The 15,337-nt window shown below is 50.0% G+C and overlaps 3 protein-coding genes across 3 annotated transcripts; all 3 read right to left on the minus strand.

Annotated features, from left to right (window-relative positions):
• Positions 1-4,188: 4,188 nt before the first annotated feature.
• V8C40DRAFT_186430 (C2H2-type zinc finger protein) lies at positions 4,189-6,015 on the minus strand. Its single transcript, XM_083211797.1, has 4 exons — positions 5,314-6,015; positions 5,031-5,238; positions 4,527-4,969; positions 4,189-4,464 (listed from the first exon to the last, which is right to left on the minus strand). Exons 1-4 carry the CDS (start codon positions 5,594-5,596, stop codon positions 4,337-4,339), a joined length of 1,062 nt encoding a protein of 353 aa, XP_083074706.1. The 5' UTR covers positions 5,597-6,015; the 3' UTR covers positions 4,189-4,336.
• A 6,683-nt stretch (positions 6,016-12,698) lies between these two features.
• Positions 12,699-13,560, minus strand: V8C40DRAFT_240479 (uncharacterized protein). Its single transcript, XM_083214808.1, has one exon. It carries the CDS (start codon positions 13,132-13,134, stop codon positions 12,847-12,849), a length of 288 nt encoding a protein of 95 aa, XP_083074707.1. The 5' UTR covers positions 13,135-13,560; the 3' UTR covers positions 12,699-12,846.
• A 537-nt stretch (positions 13,561-14,097) lies between these two features.
• V8C40DRAFT_240483 (uncharacterized protein) lies at positions 14,098-14,865 on the minus strand. The gene has a single exon (XM_083214809.1). It carries the CDS (start codon positions 14,636-14,638, stop codon positions 14,342-14,344), a length of 297 nt encoding a protein of 98 aa, XP_083074708.1. The 5' UTR covers positions 14,639-14,865; the 3' UTR covers positions 14,098-14,341.
• Positions 14,866-15,337: the final 472 nt, after the last annotated feature.

Here is a 15,337-nt window from a genome sequence, read left to right on the forward strand (position 1 = left end):
TCCCCTGAAGTCCGCTTTCCCCTGATTCGCGCCCCCCGGTTCTTTTCTTTGGATTGCCCACTCCTCTTCACCCCCTTTCGCCAGCAGCACACGCAACTGCCCTAAACAGAGAAGCTGAAGAGGAATACAGTAGAAAAGCGTAAAAAAAGAAGAGTAAGAATTTGATCCCTTAATTCTCGTATCAATACGTGCTATTGCGAGTACCTCCCTTGACAGGTATTAATCTACATCAGATCCTTAACAAGTGCGGGCATGTCAACATGTCAACTACTAAGACAGGAAGGTCGCAGGTTTTTTTTTTCCCGCCGCTGGTTTTTTCTCCTCCCGTCTCCTTGTCAGCGGCATAAGAAAGAAAGAAGCTTTTTCGGCCCACAGTACCGTTTAATGCTTGATTGTTTTTTTTCTGGGTCTTTATTCATGGTTCAAGCATGAGATTGTCTGTCCTTGCGAGCTGGTTGTTTCTTGGCTGATACCAGCCCAGTCCGGGAGAGGTAACCCGGTGAGAAACCCCACTGATATAATATTATAGGTACATGTATTCTAGGCAGAAATAATACTACTGCTAGCATACTCCGTATTATTGTGGTGTAAGTGGTAAGTTCTATTAGCAGTATCCAGCAGCATCCTGCGAGGGGGCTCCAGTCAGTGCCAACAGGGAATCTAGCAAGCCAAGGGGCAAGGAACCTTTTCTTTCCTTACGATGATACATATCTTCAACCTCCCACATGGCAACGAAAAATAGCCCCCGACGTCACTGCGGCCGGGGGAGAGCATCCCCCAAAACAGCCCCCTTTTCGAACAAACTCGACGGGAAGGAAAAAGCCCAGCGCGGGCAAAGCTTGTTTTAGATGCACGCCCCCCCAGACCCCTGTCTTGTTCGTTCATCAACGAAAGAGAAGAAGGTGGAAGATGAAAAGGCACTGTGTACTTGGCCTGTGCACCACACAAGTACACCGTACAGTATGGGCAAAAAGTGCTGCTGCTCCCCCAGTCGTTTTCGTTGGCTGGCGAGTGAGTGTGCTCGTACTGTACTGTATTGTGCTTCTTTTTATTCTTTTGGAATGGTGCGAATAACTGCAAAGGGCATTCTTCGGCGGGCTACTCATGTAATTGGACGGCCGATGTGCGTTTCCTTCGTCATACGGTGCCAGCATTCTTCCGACCCATGCAGCCGGCAGTTATAGCACACCTTGACGACAACACCAAATGCAGAGTAAAAATGCAGATGAGTACCTAGTACTATTCATCCATCAATTTGTAGAATACCAAAATAACAAGAAGAAGCGCAGAAAGAAACACAAAAACTCTGGCGCCTGACATGCACTAGAAAAGTTCCCCCCCTTCTCCAATCTCTAGTTCCCAGAAATTATTCCCACCAAATCTTTCCGCGCCCAAAAAACGCAGTGGCTACCACCAAAAAAAAAACGGCCGCTTGCACAAAACGGACCCCAATATCAAAACGCCACTTTCGTCGGAGGTTGCAAGCCGTCCCTTTTCCTTTTCCCTTTCTGCCTTGTGTCTGTGTCTAACTATGTTTTGTGCGTGTGTGTGCACCTGTGAGAAAACGGTGACGGGCGTTTCTTTGCCTCCCATTGTTTGATAACGGCAGCCTGTGATTCGCCGCGAGCCACATACATAGTGTAGGTAGATGCTGCTTGCACCACCACCACCACCTCTATCAAACGGCTCTCCGTCACCACATACGTAGAATGCTGTCATAGCGTTGCAACACTCCCTTTCGAGACCGTCCACGTTATTCTTTTTTTTACCGTAGCCGGCTGAATGAATTTGGTCAAGATACTGCCATCGAGATTCGCGAAGCTTTTAGTGCTCCCACCAGTATCAGTAACGGCATCACATGGCTCACATCATCCCAACACTTGAACTTTCACGTGTATACACGTAGGAAAACAAAACATACGTACGAAGCAATATGACCAACACAACAAACATCAAAAACAGCTCTAGAAAGTTGCCTCGGCAGAAAAAACAAGCTTTTGATACAACTGCACATCACCGCCAAAAGCGTCAACTGAGCCCTCCCAGTTTAGGTAAAGCCAGTTGATGCAGCATTCGTAGCTGGTAGCCAGATTCATCCCATCTGCAAAAGAGCCCCCCCTTGGACGATCCCCCTACGTATGCGGTCCCCTTTCTCCTCAATCAACTTTTCGAATGAAAGCAATCCCGTCATCGTGGCACCAGTTCAGCCTCCCCATATCACCACACCTTCTTCTTCTTCTCTCCTCATGCCGTGCCCACCAACCCGCAGTTTTGCGCGTGTATATCAAAAAAAGAAAAATAAAGAGGAGCCCGCCAGATAGATGTAAGCAACCCTGTCTGGTACAGGTAGGTAGTACTAGTATAGAAACAACCGCTTATGACTACCTTCTTGAAGCATTCAAAAACATGTCCATCTCCTACATCATAACATAAAGATCTGTACTAGCTGTTTCGTCGATCCCCAAAAACCAAAAACCACACCTCGCTTCGCCCATCCAACCCATCCAAACATCACTTTTACCCTACCCCTACCCATACATACCAATACCCACTCCTCCATAATCTTCATCCAGAAATCCAAAAACCCACAATTCCCTCTCGCCTCCCTTGTACCCTTTCTCCATTTAAGCAAAAGAAAGAAAACAGAGTACGCAACTTGGCATTACAGAGTACTACCCCCCACAAAAGCTTGTCCGGTCTTGACAACATTTCTCGACGGGTCCTCCTATACCACATCAAGCAGTGATGTGTCGACTCTGAAACGCGCCCTCCATTCCTACTCGAGCAAATGATCGTCCCCCGGCCATGTACACACGCAACTTCGTCCTTTCATCCCAATCGTTGTTGTTTCCAATCATCGAAATTCCCATATTTCATATAAACTTTGCATTCAGCCGAGCGTGGTTGATATCCATATATCCTCACCGCAGCGTTACAACGAGATAGCCAGAAAGGTCAATCAAAAGAAAGAGGGGAAGTGAAAATCAATCAATTTCCTTTTATCCCAAATTCAATCCCCTTGCTCCATCTTTTTCTACCTCGCGTATGCATATTATCCCTTTTTTTTTTATACTAGGTAGCGTACAGTAGTTAGAAAACATCCATCAGCCGTAGCCTGCGGTGTATGCAGAGAGAGAGCTTACATGTAAGCCAAGCGTAGAAGCTAAGCAGTCTAAGCAATTTGCCATATTCCCTAGACACGCCTCTCCCGCAAACTTGTGTCGATCACAAGACAGCAACTTTGATAGAATCCGATTCGGCGCCTCCGCTCAATTTCACCCACCTCTTTGGGGCATCAGCGCCGTTGATCGTCGCCGTTGGATAACTCGGCTGGCTGGCCTTTCGGTTTCCATCTCTCCTGAGCTCTCCTTGCCTCCTACTCCATAGAGCCAACTGCTAATGCACCATGAGTCGTGTAAAGGCAGTAGGCAGAGGGATCATCAGGGACCATGCAGAGCTGTGCTGAGAAACAATGAGAAACAACACAAAGACACTTTCGAACAAGTTGTTGTAATGAATTTCGTGTATTCAACCAAAGATCCACAGTGCTATCGAATGGGTATATCATCACCATGAAATAGGGCCTATTTATACAATACTAAACCACCGCGCGAAGCCGCGTGATTGCCATCCTTTCCTTCCCTCCCGCCTGTGCCTATTTTCGTGATAAGACCAAGCTCCAGCTGCTTCCCCTCGCAATCGGCAATGAAAGCCAAGTAAGGAAGGCTAAACGTAACGCAAGCTTGATGAAATCCCTTTGAATAATGGAAGAAATCCCACTCCCTAAACGCCAGACTGGAAAGATCTCGTGTATCCCGTCGTTCCAGCCGAGATTCGTAGCCCTGTAAAGCCTCCAATCCAGCAAGGACAAAAGAAATAAAAAAAAGATGAGAAAAAAGACAAATGAAAAGATAGAAATAAAACAAAGGCATCACACGCCAATTAGATGGTCTCCTGGTGTGATGCCTGATTCGCCAATGCGTCGCATTGGTATCCGTAAACAAGTGGCAGAAATCCGGGTGCAGATATAGCCGCGCCATCTCGTCAAGAAATCCTGGCCTCCTGATTCTTGTGATCCCACATCCTCTAAAATAGTGTCATGAGATGAAGTCGTCGTCTGATTATTGTCCCAATTAAATCTTAGTAATGATAGTCAATCTTTCAGCCGCCGCCATCCCGCAACAACATCTCATGCATCTTCTATGCTGCTACAGATGATTAAAGTGCGGAGATGGGGTGGCTGAAAGATAAAATGTTGAAGGGGTTGGCCATACAAGGCCTTAGTTCGTAACGATGTCTATTGATACAACCGAAAGGAAATTCACAGGGGGGTGCTTTAGTCCGAGTGGTGGTCTTCGGAACCAGCCTCGGATCGAGCGTCGCCCCTGTGAACTTTTCGGTGACGTCGCAGGTTGGAGACAACAGAGAAGTGGCGTCCACAGCCCTCGACTTCGCAGGCGAATGCTAATGAGAATGATGGTGAGCTTGAGGTTCTTGACGACTGCAAATGGGTACCGAGTACTTACGCTTTTCGCCTGTGTGGCTGTACATGTGTGTCTGCAGTGAGCTTGGTCGTGTGAATCGCTTTTCGCAGACCTTGCACTTGTGCTTCTTCTGGGTGCTGGACGAGACCTTGGAGCTGAACTGGCCCATCATGGACTGTGGCGCGGGAGGCAGTGAGGTTGACAACATTCCCTGAGGCCGAGGGAGCGTCCTCGAGCCGACAGACTCAATGTCTGAGCCTGCGGTCGAGTAGTCGGACACAGAGTCGCCATAGTAGGAACTGAAGTTGCCAGACGACGATATGGAGGAGCTGGTCGAATGGGTCGATGGGAAGCCGTATGAATCTACAGAAGATCGGTCGTTGCGGTTGCCATAGATGTTTCTTGGTGTCTCTTGGCTCATGGCGAGCATGCCATGGCTGGCATCAAGAGCTTCGGCAAATCCTCTGCGGTCATCAGGGTGGACGCTGTTTGGGACGCACAAGGTCAGTCATGTAATTTCATGGAGCAGATGGCGAGCCGACTCACTGTTGAGAGAATCTTCGCGATGCATCAGATTCGTGGCCAATGGCACTAAAGGCAGATGACCGCACAGGAGCTGGTGCATAGCCCATGGCATCGTAGGGAGTAGCTGAAGGGGGTGCAAAGTGGCCGTGGACGGGAGAGGCTGTCGTGGCGTAGGTGGCGTCTGCATACGCAGCAGAAGAAGTCTGTAGGCGGTTCAGGTTGAGTAGATCTAAAGGAGTGATTCGGTGAGTAACGGTGAACTATCGTCAAGATATAGAGTGAAAAAGATGAAGAAAAAACATACCAGCTGAGGTTGCGGTGACGGGCATTGAACCGTATGACGGTAAAGGAGGTGCGCTGGAGGTAGGGGCGCGCGCTGTCAGAGGCTTGGAAACGAGACTGTGGGCGAGTGAAGGCTGTGGAGGGCCAACATAGAGGTTGCTTCCGGCTACGGCAGCGGTATGAGGTGCCGACGGTGAGGACGACCACGGATTTGAAAAGGCCGGCGACTGGCCGTGAGGCGGATAGTCAAAGTTCATGACGGGCCCAAATCGCTGCTGCTGTGGCGTATCCAGCGTCATGGTCATGGTTGTAATATGCAGTGCAGTGCAGTGGCGATCGAATATTGAAGTGTAGTGTAATTGTGTTGTAAGGCCCGATAATCCTTTCTTTTTTCTTCTTCTTCGTCTTCTTCTTCTTTTTGTCTAAGTGATCTTTGACAACAGGAGACGTTATTCGGGTGATGTGATGTGCGTTGCGTGTGTGTGTGTGGTGCGTGGGAGAGCAAAAGAAGGTTTGTTGATCAAATGCGGGATCCCGACTAGAAGATTGCCAAGTCGGTAACACAGTCCAAAAGTCAAGAAGATCCCGTCTGGAGTTGGGAGCGATTTGTCGGGAGGACCAAGGTGGGATCAGCGAAGTCTTAAGTGTGTCCTTGGGTCAGTGAGTTGACGTGCGTCAGTTTTAGCGGGATGCCAGAGGAGGTCCCAGGTTGGCCTGGTGTGACGACTCTGGCTGTGTGGTGCAAAGTGATCGGCAGGCCAATGTCCCTTTCGCAAAGCCCGAGGCGACAGGGTTGCGTCGATGAAAGTACAGTAGGCAAGGTATTGGTAGTGGTAGGGTAATGCTTGGTGCTAGGTGCTAGAGGATGGATGTATTGTGGATGGCCCTAGGAACAAGAACCGGCCGGGGAGGGCTGCAGGCTAGTTGAATTAAGTGACGAGCATTTGGGAGAAACCCACAGGGAACCACCAAAACTCCGTTATGGAGCAGCGCAATGGCCAAATCGCGGTGGAGAGTATGGAGAAGGCGAAGAGGAGAGCGAAGATGCTGGGAATGATAGGGATGATGACGACTGCTTGTGCTTGTGCTTGGTTGATATGGATATGGCGTATGGAGAGAGGGATAAAAAAACAAGTTTGAAGACTTACTTCCTGGCAGGGTCTCCAGAAAGTGCGCAAGAAGCGGGCAGGGGAAAAGCAGTTGGGGGCTTGTCTTTGTTGCGAATGCGGCGATTTGCTTGTTGTCTTTGATGACGGTTCCAGGTATGAGGTATGCGCTGAAAAAAGCTGGTTTGGTTTGAGTTTGAGATTTCACAGACACTGACGATGGAGGGGGAGGAGAAGAAAGATGAGGAGGCGAAAAGAGAGAATGCTACCTCTATAGCTGATGCTGCGATTGTACTTGGTAGTGGCAAGTTTTGAGACAAGGCAAAGACAGCGAGGTACCTTGTATCTGGGAGAGATTGCACGATGATGTACTGGGCACAATGGAATGAAGTCAATTCAGCACCAAGAGGGGGGGAGGAGATGCTTTGTGTTGTGTTACGAGTAAGATCCCAATGCAATGCAGACGAAGCAGAGCGTTTGATACTACAGGTGAGAGTGAGGTGAGAGGTACCTTGATTCATTCTACGGACTGTGTGCAGCCAGTCTGGTACATACGAGTAAATACAGAGTACTGGTACCTGCACAACGCAGGTGAATGCGAGCGGACGACAAGTAGGCAGTACGCGGGCCAGCTAACAGGAGCCATGATGTCGACAGCGAGACAAGCAAAAGCCCAGCGAGCGTGGATCTGAAAGGGGGGTGGAGATGCAATCTGTGGGACTGGGAAGGCACGACAGGGGGAGGTGTGGACACACGGGTGGGGTGGGGTGGGGTGGAGGAAGGCAGGAGCAGGACTGTGCTGGAGTGTGCACTGTATACTGTACTGTACGAGTATGTGCTAACCTGGCAGTAGTGGATGTAGAGAGAGAGGATTTGATAAAGGTGGATGTTGGCTGCATTCATTCTATTATGATAGCAAGTACCAGGCGCATCAAATACAGGTATATCCCACTAAACATGTCTACAAGTGGCAAAGGAATTGCGCATACAAAGCTACCCAGTACTGAATGCAGCAGCGCAAAGAACTGGATGAAGGAGCTGGAAGTGCTGTACTCTCCACTGTATGGGCTGGCAGTTGTGGAGTTGCGCGGCACGGAGTACGAGGAGCTGGGTACCTCCCCCCTGCTGGCATGCGCACCTGGCGAATGTACCCAAGGAGCCGTGTCCATCGCGCACTGTCTCGCACGGTACGAGTGCCAACCCCGGGACAAGGACAGGGCAAAGCAGGGATGGTGACCAAAAGGTGCGGGTGGGCCAGACGACAGAATCTGATGCTTGTTGGATAAGGCTACGGCAGTTTGACCAGGGGCCTGCGACAGACAGGTGGATTGTTGGCTCTTTGCCGCCACTGCGGAGAGAAGAGACGGACGGCTCTGCGAAGGAGATTATGCAGGGGGGGGAGACAGCGAGCGAGGCAAGAATGCCGAAATGTGCAGAGCTGTGTGTGTGTACACATGTGTTCGTGTGTGTTTGGTGGATGGCGAAAGAATAGACACTGTACTGTACTGGGCACGCGGGCAGATTAAGGTACTGTATGATGGATATTTGTGAAGAACAAGAGTCATGTTAGTACTCGTACCTGGCTAGCAAGTAACGTAGTAGAAGCAGGATGAACCTTGGTTGGTGGTAATTACAAGTAAAATAAATAGGAGCAGCTTCATCTTCTCTGCTGGCCACACACAGAAAAAAAAAGAAGCACCGACATTTGCTCCTCTCTCAAACCAGACACGACAAGGGAGCAAAAAAGCAATCTGTCTAGCTGAGGGGGGAGCTTGGCCGTATCGGATAGGGTGCATGCCGGGTACGGGGGTCTCTCAACCACACTTCCAAAAAGTCATCAATCCTTACCATCCCCCAGTGCGTCCTGGCCAGCGAAATTCCTCATACGGAGTACGAGCCGAGTACTCCGTACGGCACCCCGTGCGGAACACGGAGCGACAGGGATCCAGCCGGCCCGGTGGGGTCCAGCTTTTTGGCCGACCCGGGTGTTGATGCAGTTGGCAGCCCTGACGTAAAGGGCCCTCACTCTAGCTTCTGGGCTGGCGATTTTCTTTGGCTACGGGCAAACAGGGGAACGAAAAGAAGCACCAAGGCAGAGAAACGCACGGCGTCGACGCCGTCCGGGGTGGGTGGGGTTGGAGGAACAGGACAGGAAGAAGGGCTGGTACGCAATATACTGCCGTGATCACAGAGGAAGAGAGAGATGGGATGCAGGGCGTACAACTGGGCACAAACAGAGGCATGGCAATGACAGAGAGGAGAACGATGAGACATGATGGAGGCCAAGGGAGCATCAGAATGACTGATGATGAAATTTTTAATCTTTTTAGCTCGAAATCTAAAGCGGTAGAGCGAGAGCTGTACGTGTAGGTGCAGTGTCAAGGGTAGGTACATGTCATGTAAGGTATCAACACACTGAGATGAGATACAGTTGACGATATCACTACGCCCAAAGTGAGGCAGGGAGGGTCACGACAGGCAGCCTTGTTCTCAAAACGGACTGCAGATGGATCAAAGCACAATCACACATACGTATGATAAGCCAAAACGGCCAAGTCTGCGCACACCACGCAACGTTCTGAGGTGAGCCTGAGCCAAAGCACGCTCGCCCTGCGGGGAGAGAGAGGAAGGGGAGGGGCGGCTAGCCACCAAGCACCAAGCAGAAAAGCAAGCCAACTCTGCGCCTATGACCGTTTCGGTGGATCTCATCACGATAACCTCCACCATCACCACACCTATCGTATTACCTGTTGTTGGTTTCTTTTTCTTGCTAGCTGGCTGCGTCAGGTTGTTACTTGTAGTACTAGCTGAACGGCTCTGCCTTGTCCTTTCCCCGCGCCAAGGCTCGACGGCCTCTCTTTGGACATCACCCCCCCATGCAGTCCATGTGTTGATGAGACAAACGACCAAGTCAATCAATCCCAAAAGAAAGCTGGGACCCCCCCCTCCCCATCCCCCTCCCTTCTCCAAAACCGGGCTGTCGGATGAAATGCCCGTCATCGTCATCTCATGGGCGGGTTGCAGCATCTCAAGCAAGTTTTTGGCCCTCGACTTTCGTCATTGTGCTCAAACGGATGGGGCTCCGCGAAAGTGTGCTTGACGCATCTTGGCAGCCCAGGCTTATTTTCTCAGATTGGATTCTCTATTCTCAGCCTCCTCTCCTGGGAAGATGCATCACAGCTACGCGACACGTGCGACGACCACCTGTGAGCTACGAGTATATGCCTCCGCCCCTCTTCTTTTCTTGTCGCCTGCGCTATGCTGTATCTTGCTCCGTTTTAGACACATGCAGGGCGGACTAAGTTTTATCGTACAGCATCATTCACTCTTCATTTTGCTTTTTTTTTTCCCCCAGTCTGCTGAGCAAATTGTGTTGCATGCTACGTACCCAGCCCGCCAATGGAATTAGCTCCGTCTATTTCCCCTTTGGTGCTTTGGCTGCCTCACTCTTTTCTTGCCTTCTCCAAATCACAATTACATATTAATACTCGTACCTTACTAGTAGCACCAAAAAGTGTATCCATACCAAAAGACAGCACATATTAGCAGTATCCATCTGTTGCGGAATATCCTTGCCAAGCGGACATACATCTGAATCCTCATTCGCACGGAAGCAGCCCAATAGCATCGCCGTCGCCGCTTACCGCCCTCTTCAGCGCGCAACCAAAGTCCTAGGACAGACAACACAGTGTATCTAGAGTCAACACTGTATTTTCAGCTCCAAAATATACGTCACTGGGGCCCCCCCTAGGCTGCTTGTGTTTAGGGTTGACGGACAGTGCGCTGGGAGTGGCGCTGGGACCCCCCCGGAGCTGCAGGCTTCCGCCGGGAATAAAATCGCCTACGAGGGGGGGCATCACCCACCCCATCACATCAACAGCTGCCTTGACACGATACGATGCATCAAGATTTCAAACTACGACCAAGGGAGAAGGCAGAGACAAAATGCTGCCGGCTGAAACGTCGTACGGAGAATATGAGCAAGAGCTAAATCTGATGGTGCTTATTGCTTGGGCCTTGTGTTGTGCAATGCAAGGCGTGGTCCCTCGTAAAGTAGCCGCATACAGACGGGCAACAGGGAGGGGAGGGGGGAAGTGATGGATGCATGTACATGTAGCAACGGAACTGCCACCAGCACGAAGCCAGATACAGCTTGACAGGCACCGGTATGGAATATCTAGCCCAAGCAGACAAAAAGGAGAAGGGCATCAAAACTGTACTGTGCGGTTTTGCTTGCTGATGAAAATGCCCATGTCTGCCGGCCATCTCCTTACCGGCCCAGCAGGGCTCCCGCGATCGGTGTTAACGATGGCCGCTCAACCGCTCCAGGGATCGAGAAAATGCTCCCGCTAGCCGGCCATCACAAAGGATGCCAAACGGACCCACCACTTGCGGCAGCTCCACCGGTTGATGGGAACTAGCTTGTTGCTTGTTCTTGTTGCCTCTCCTCTTCACCTCTTTCAAAACTCGCTAGCAACAAACCTCCCCTTGTCTTGTCCGTTCCGCAAGTGGCGCTGGTCCGCCAGTCTGGTTGTGGCTGACCTTTTGGCTTGGGCAATCTCGTTGCGGCTCAAGATTGGGTTGAAGTTTGGTGTGTGAGTGTGAGTGTGAGTGCCCAGCAGACGGCTCACGAAAAATAAGCGGCCTGTGTGATACTCCGGTGTACGAGTACATTGGGTACTGTTCCATCTTGTACGAGTAATTCAAGTTGGTGGCCAGTATCAAGGGCGCTTTACCACGAGTACACACGGGCTGAGTGGCAATTTAGAAGAGCAACCGCGTGACTGGTGTTTCTGTACTAATAATAATAAGTGGAAGAAGAAGCATACTAAACAAGCAAAAAAGGAAAAAAGGGAAATTGGAGAAGAATGAGAGGAGAAGAGGAGAGGAGCAATGGCTGCTGCTTCTCAATAGCATCTGATGCCTAGGTAGATGCTGATCAAGCTCGAGGTGCTTGCTTCGCTGCAGTCTACAGCCTCCCGAGGTAATGTATTGCATGTGCAAACATCGCCATGCTCAGATTGCCGTCCATCTCTTCGATCACTGGCTTACCTCCATCCACACCCTACCTATATGCAAAGGTCCTTTTTAGGATCAAATCCTTGTCCCAAAGAATCTCATCTTAAAAGATGCTGTCACTCGTACTACTAGTACTCCCCCAGAAACCACACACAGTGCTGCCTGTATCACAATGGCGCTCTCATGATTTTGATGCCGTGCAAAAAAAGAAACGTAGACGACATGGGGGAAAAAGTTAAAAAAAGGCCCTTTTGGTGGTGGATACTCATTCACTCTTCGTTTCTCTCTTGTCTTGTCTTTTCTTTTTTTAGAAGGCATGTTATTAAACATCAGCGGCTTTTCCGTTTTTATGAAGCCATATTTGATTAAGGCAGCGGTGCGTAATACGGGGTGAAAGGTATCAGGTCAAACAGCCAAGAAAACCGGTAGCAAAAAGCAACAAGATGAAATGACATTTGGCAACGGCAATAGGTTCTCACTGACCTCTCTCTCTCTCTCTCTGGCGAAGAGAAAAAAAAAAGTGCCATTTCAGTGGCCACTGGCCCCCAACAGCTGGGGTGGAGATGAGAGAGGCTCCCTTGAAGTGTGCCGGTACGAGGACGCGAATCACAAGCTCAGGTCTGCGACTGGCACAGCCAGCACCACGGACCTCTTTTTGCGTTTCTCTTGCTTTTTCTTTGCTTTTTCTTTTCTAGGCTCCTTTCTTTTTGGTGTGATTTTGTTCTTTTCTTTTCTTTCTTTTCTTTCTTTCTTTTTCTTTTTCACATTCCTAATAGTGTTGTTCCGGTGTATTTTTCACCCGAGTCGGCACTGTCTCAGGCTCTTTCTAAGCGGAGGACTGCGAGTACCGGACATCCATGTACTCGTATGCATTTTTTTCCCTTTTTACAAATGGAACTCTCTCCCATAAACCGAGGATTTGGGTGCGGAGGCGGTAGGCCAGATTGGGACACATGAAACGCGCCAACTTGGACTAGGGATCCCTTCTTCTCGCTTTTCCGTCCAAGGGGTGTCGAAGCTCCACAAGCTGGGAGAGCACAGTGTCTTTTTCTTTTTGTTTTTTTCTCCGGCTCGGGGAATGCGACAATTCCCCATGGAACAGAACAAGTGGACAAGTGCTGTTCCGGCTTCGGGTTGCCCTAAAAAGATGTTGATTTGGTTCCTCTAAAGTGATACGCAGTTGTGGGTTGAAAGAGGGGAGAGATTCTATCCTGTATACTAGTAAGTGGACAGAGATGGAGCTGAATCGCCTGCTCCGTCCATGTAATCAGCTATACATGGTCTCTGGAGAAGCCGATATGATTACAATACTGGCCAGCAATGCTTCCATCCACCAAGCGAAGGGGGGAGCGCTACGAGTCGATGCTTGGCGGGAGAATATAACGTACATGACTAGAGCATGAGTACGAAGTTCATGTATTTACCCATCTCTAATAGAACCCGAGATATAGGCCCCATGAACCGCAAGAAAAGAGATTGCCATGCACTTTATTTGCTGCCTTGCTAGTACTTGCCTCGAGATTAAATACCAGATACCCGATATATTTTGGCGGCGACGATCGTCCGCGCCAATACCGGCAGATAGGGCGGGTGCCGGCTGATGTGATGCCACTCCGCCAGCCGCATACGATACGATGGTGGCATCGTTTGATCCCTAAAATGACTGATACATTTACCCGGCTAGTTATAAGAAGAGAAAACAAAACAAAAAAAGTCATGCCATTGTTTAATTTTCACTGTCTTGTGTTTGCGAGTGAGTCCTGATGATGTATGATTTTAGCACTGCGACTTCGTATTTTTTCGCCTTGTCTGCCTGACCTTCCTTTCACTCACAACCACGAAGATGCTTGCTCCTCTGTCCCCCGCTGGTGGAGAACAGGGCTTGCTAATTGAGACGAGCCGTTTAGCCATGGCCTTGTTCTGCTGGAAATTACATGCACCCAGCACTAGCCCCAGCATGTCCCCAGATGAAAGAGAGAGGGTTGGAGCAAGCCTAATGTAATGTAATTTGCAGCGTTCGAGTAACACGCCGGCGGGCATCTCAGGTCGGCGACCAGAAACGGGTTGTGGGCGAATACTAAATACGGCCGTGTGCAGGTGGTACCGCTACTAAGGATTAGTTTTGTTGACGGGATGGTTATGTGGTGCTGGTTGCATGGGGAGGAGTCAGTCAGTTGGTCATTCATTCGTCGCAATCTGTGATTTTATTTCCTTCATCCACATGATGATATTTCCTTGCCGTCCCTTTGGGTGTGCGTGTTGTGGCACCCTCATTTGGCATTGGATGCTTCATAGCCATACGAGTGCCGTACGAGTACGTGCTACATACCAATTACATGATAGCGTGTAAAATACAACAGCCGTCCATTTATTCACGGCAGGGATACCTCCATGTTGTCTACGAGTACTCGTACACGATATGCTCCGTACTGTATGTAGTTACAGAGAGTGCAGCACCAGAGAGAGACCAGACAAGGTGCTCCCATGCAAGTACAGTCTCCATCACATCTCCGCCCACTGTGTTCATGTCACAAGAGCCCAACACGCACACACACACACAAGATTGGGCGGATGCGGCGGAGGTAAAAGCCGTTGAGCGAGCGAGCGAGCGAACAAGCATTCATCCAGGGATACCCAAGTGCCGATTCCCTCCTTCAGCTCGCTCACACCGCTCTCTTCACCTTCTTGCTAACCAACCACCCTCTGTCATTTGACACAATTTGCCCATTACCCGTCTCCCCCCATGGCTAATCTGCTGAGTAGTAGGTATTACAGTAATCTCCCCATACCAAAAAGAAGGAAAAGGGAAAAACAAGTGCCCATTCTCTGTTTAGCCCTCCCCCCTTCATCACATGTACTGTACAGTAATCATCGGCTTGTGTGTCAGTACCAAAGTACAGTAGCCCGTATCTCACATGTTCCGTCTCATCCAACGGAAAACCGATGATAATTGAACTCTGCTACTACACACACAACTTCACTGGCCTCTGCTTGGTTGTGCAAATAGAGTTGAGGCCAAGGTGGAGAGATCGGCCTTGCCAGACACGTGCGGGAAAGGCCTCGTCGAGCCGTGATCTTCAGGTTCTCCCTTACCTTGCTCTGGAGCCAAGAAACCAAGAGGCCACGATCAACGTCAGATCTGCCTCTGGGCGCGTGTTCTAGAATCAATGCGCCGCCTACCTTATCCCGGGTACCTTGACGCTGGGTTTCTGGATGCAACATGTGTTTGATAGTTTGTCTGGATGGAGCAGGGATTCGCCTGTTGAAAAAAAAAAGGAGCCGAGGCTTGTTTTCCCCGTAGCCTGGTAATTGGTTGCCGACGGCTCTTGTGTTTTTGTTTTTGTTCGTCTTTTCCTACTTGTCATCTTGTCAATTTCTCTATTTTCTCGCTTCTTACAGAGTTGATGACCAGCCCTTTTCGCCTCCCCCCTACCTGACCTACCAAGGACTCTCGTACCTCGGCCGCGCACAGTGCAAATGTGCCTGTCCATTGCGTGCTTCGGCCAACGACCGACTGCCTCTATTCATGACGTCAACCTCCCTCCCAAGCGCTGCATCTAGCTGTCGCTCTCGCTGTAGACCCGCTGGCCATGGCACACAACAGCAGCCCCCCACCACCCGTGTGTCACAAATATACAGTGTCAATTACCAGCTATCGCACGTTGTCTTATGACTGCATCTTCGAAGCGGTTGTGAGACAGCGAGGGAATCAACAGCGTAAACGCCTCATCACCACCTTTCCCCAATACAAACGGTAGGATTGTTATTGCATGTCACTGGAGAGTAGTAAGCCTCGATCGTCTTTACCGGCACTCTGAAAGCGTGCATCTGCGCTGACCAGAGCTGTTTGTTAGTCGTCGTAACCATTCATGATGAGCCTTCTTCACATTGTCATACGGACAGAAGCACCAAGTCCAAGCA

Source organism: Trichoderma camerunense (assembly GCF_050948025.1).
Source record: "Trichoderma camerunense strain CBS 138272 chromosome Unknown V8C40scaffold_6, whole genome shotgun sequence".
Taxonomy (NCBI): domain Eukaryota; kingdom Fungi; phylum Ascomycota; class Sordariomycetes; order Hypocreales; family Hypocreaceae; genus Trichoderma; species Trichoderma camerunense.

Excerpts from the sequence above, each read along its gene's own strand:
- V8C40DRAFT_186430 (XM_083211797.1), bottom strand. The coding sequence starts at position 5,596 with ATGACCATGACGCTGGATACGCCACAGCAGCAGCGATTTGGGCCCGTC. Across the intron at positions 5,239-5,313 it reads CGTCACCGCAACCTCAGCTG|ATCTACTCAACCTGAACCGC; the intron begins GTATGTTTTTTC and ends TCACTCCTTTAG. Across the intron at positions 4,465-4,526 it reads CAGCCACACAGGCGAAAAGC|CATTCGCCTGCGAAGTCGAG; the intron begins GTAAGTACTCGG and ends CATTCTCATTAG.
- V8C40DRAFT_240479 (XM_083214808.1), bottom strand. The coding sequence starts at position 13,134 with ATGACTTTTTTTGTTTTGTTTTCTCTTCTTATAACTAGCCGGGTAAAT.
- V8C40DRAFT_240483 (XM_083214809.1), bottom strand. The coding sequence starts at position 14,638 with ATGTTGCATCCAGAAACCCAGCGTCAAGGTACCCGGGATAAGGTAGGC.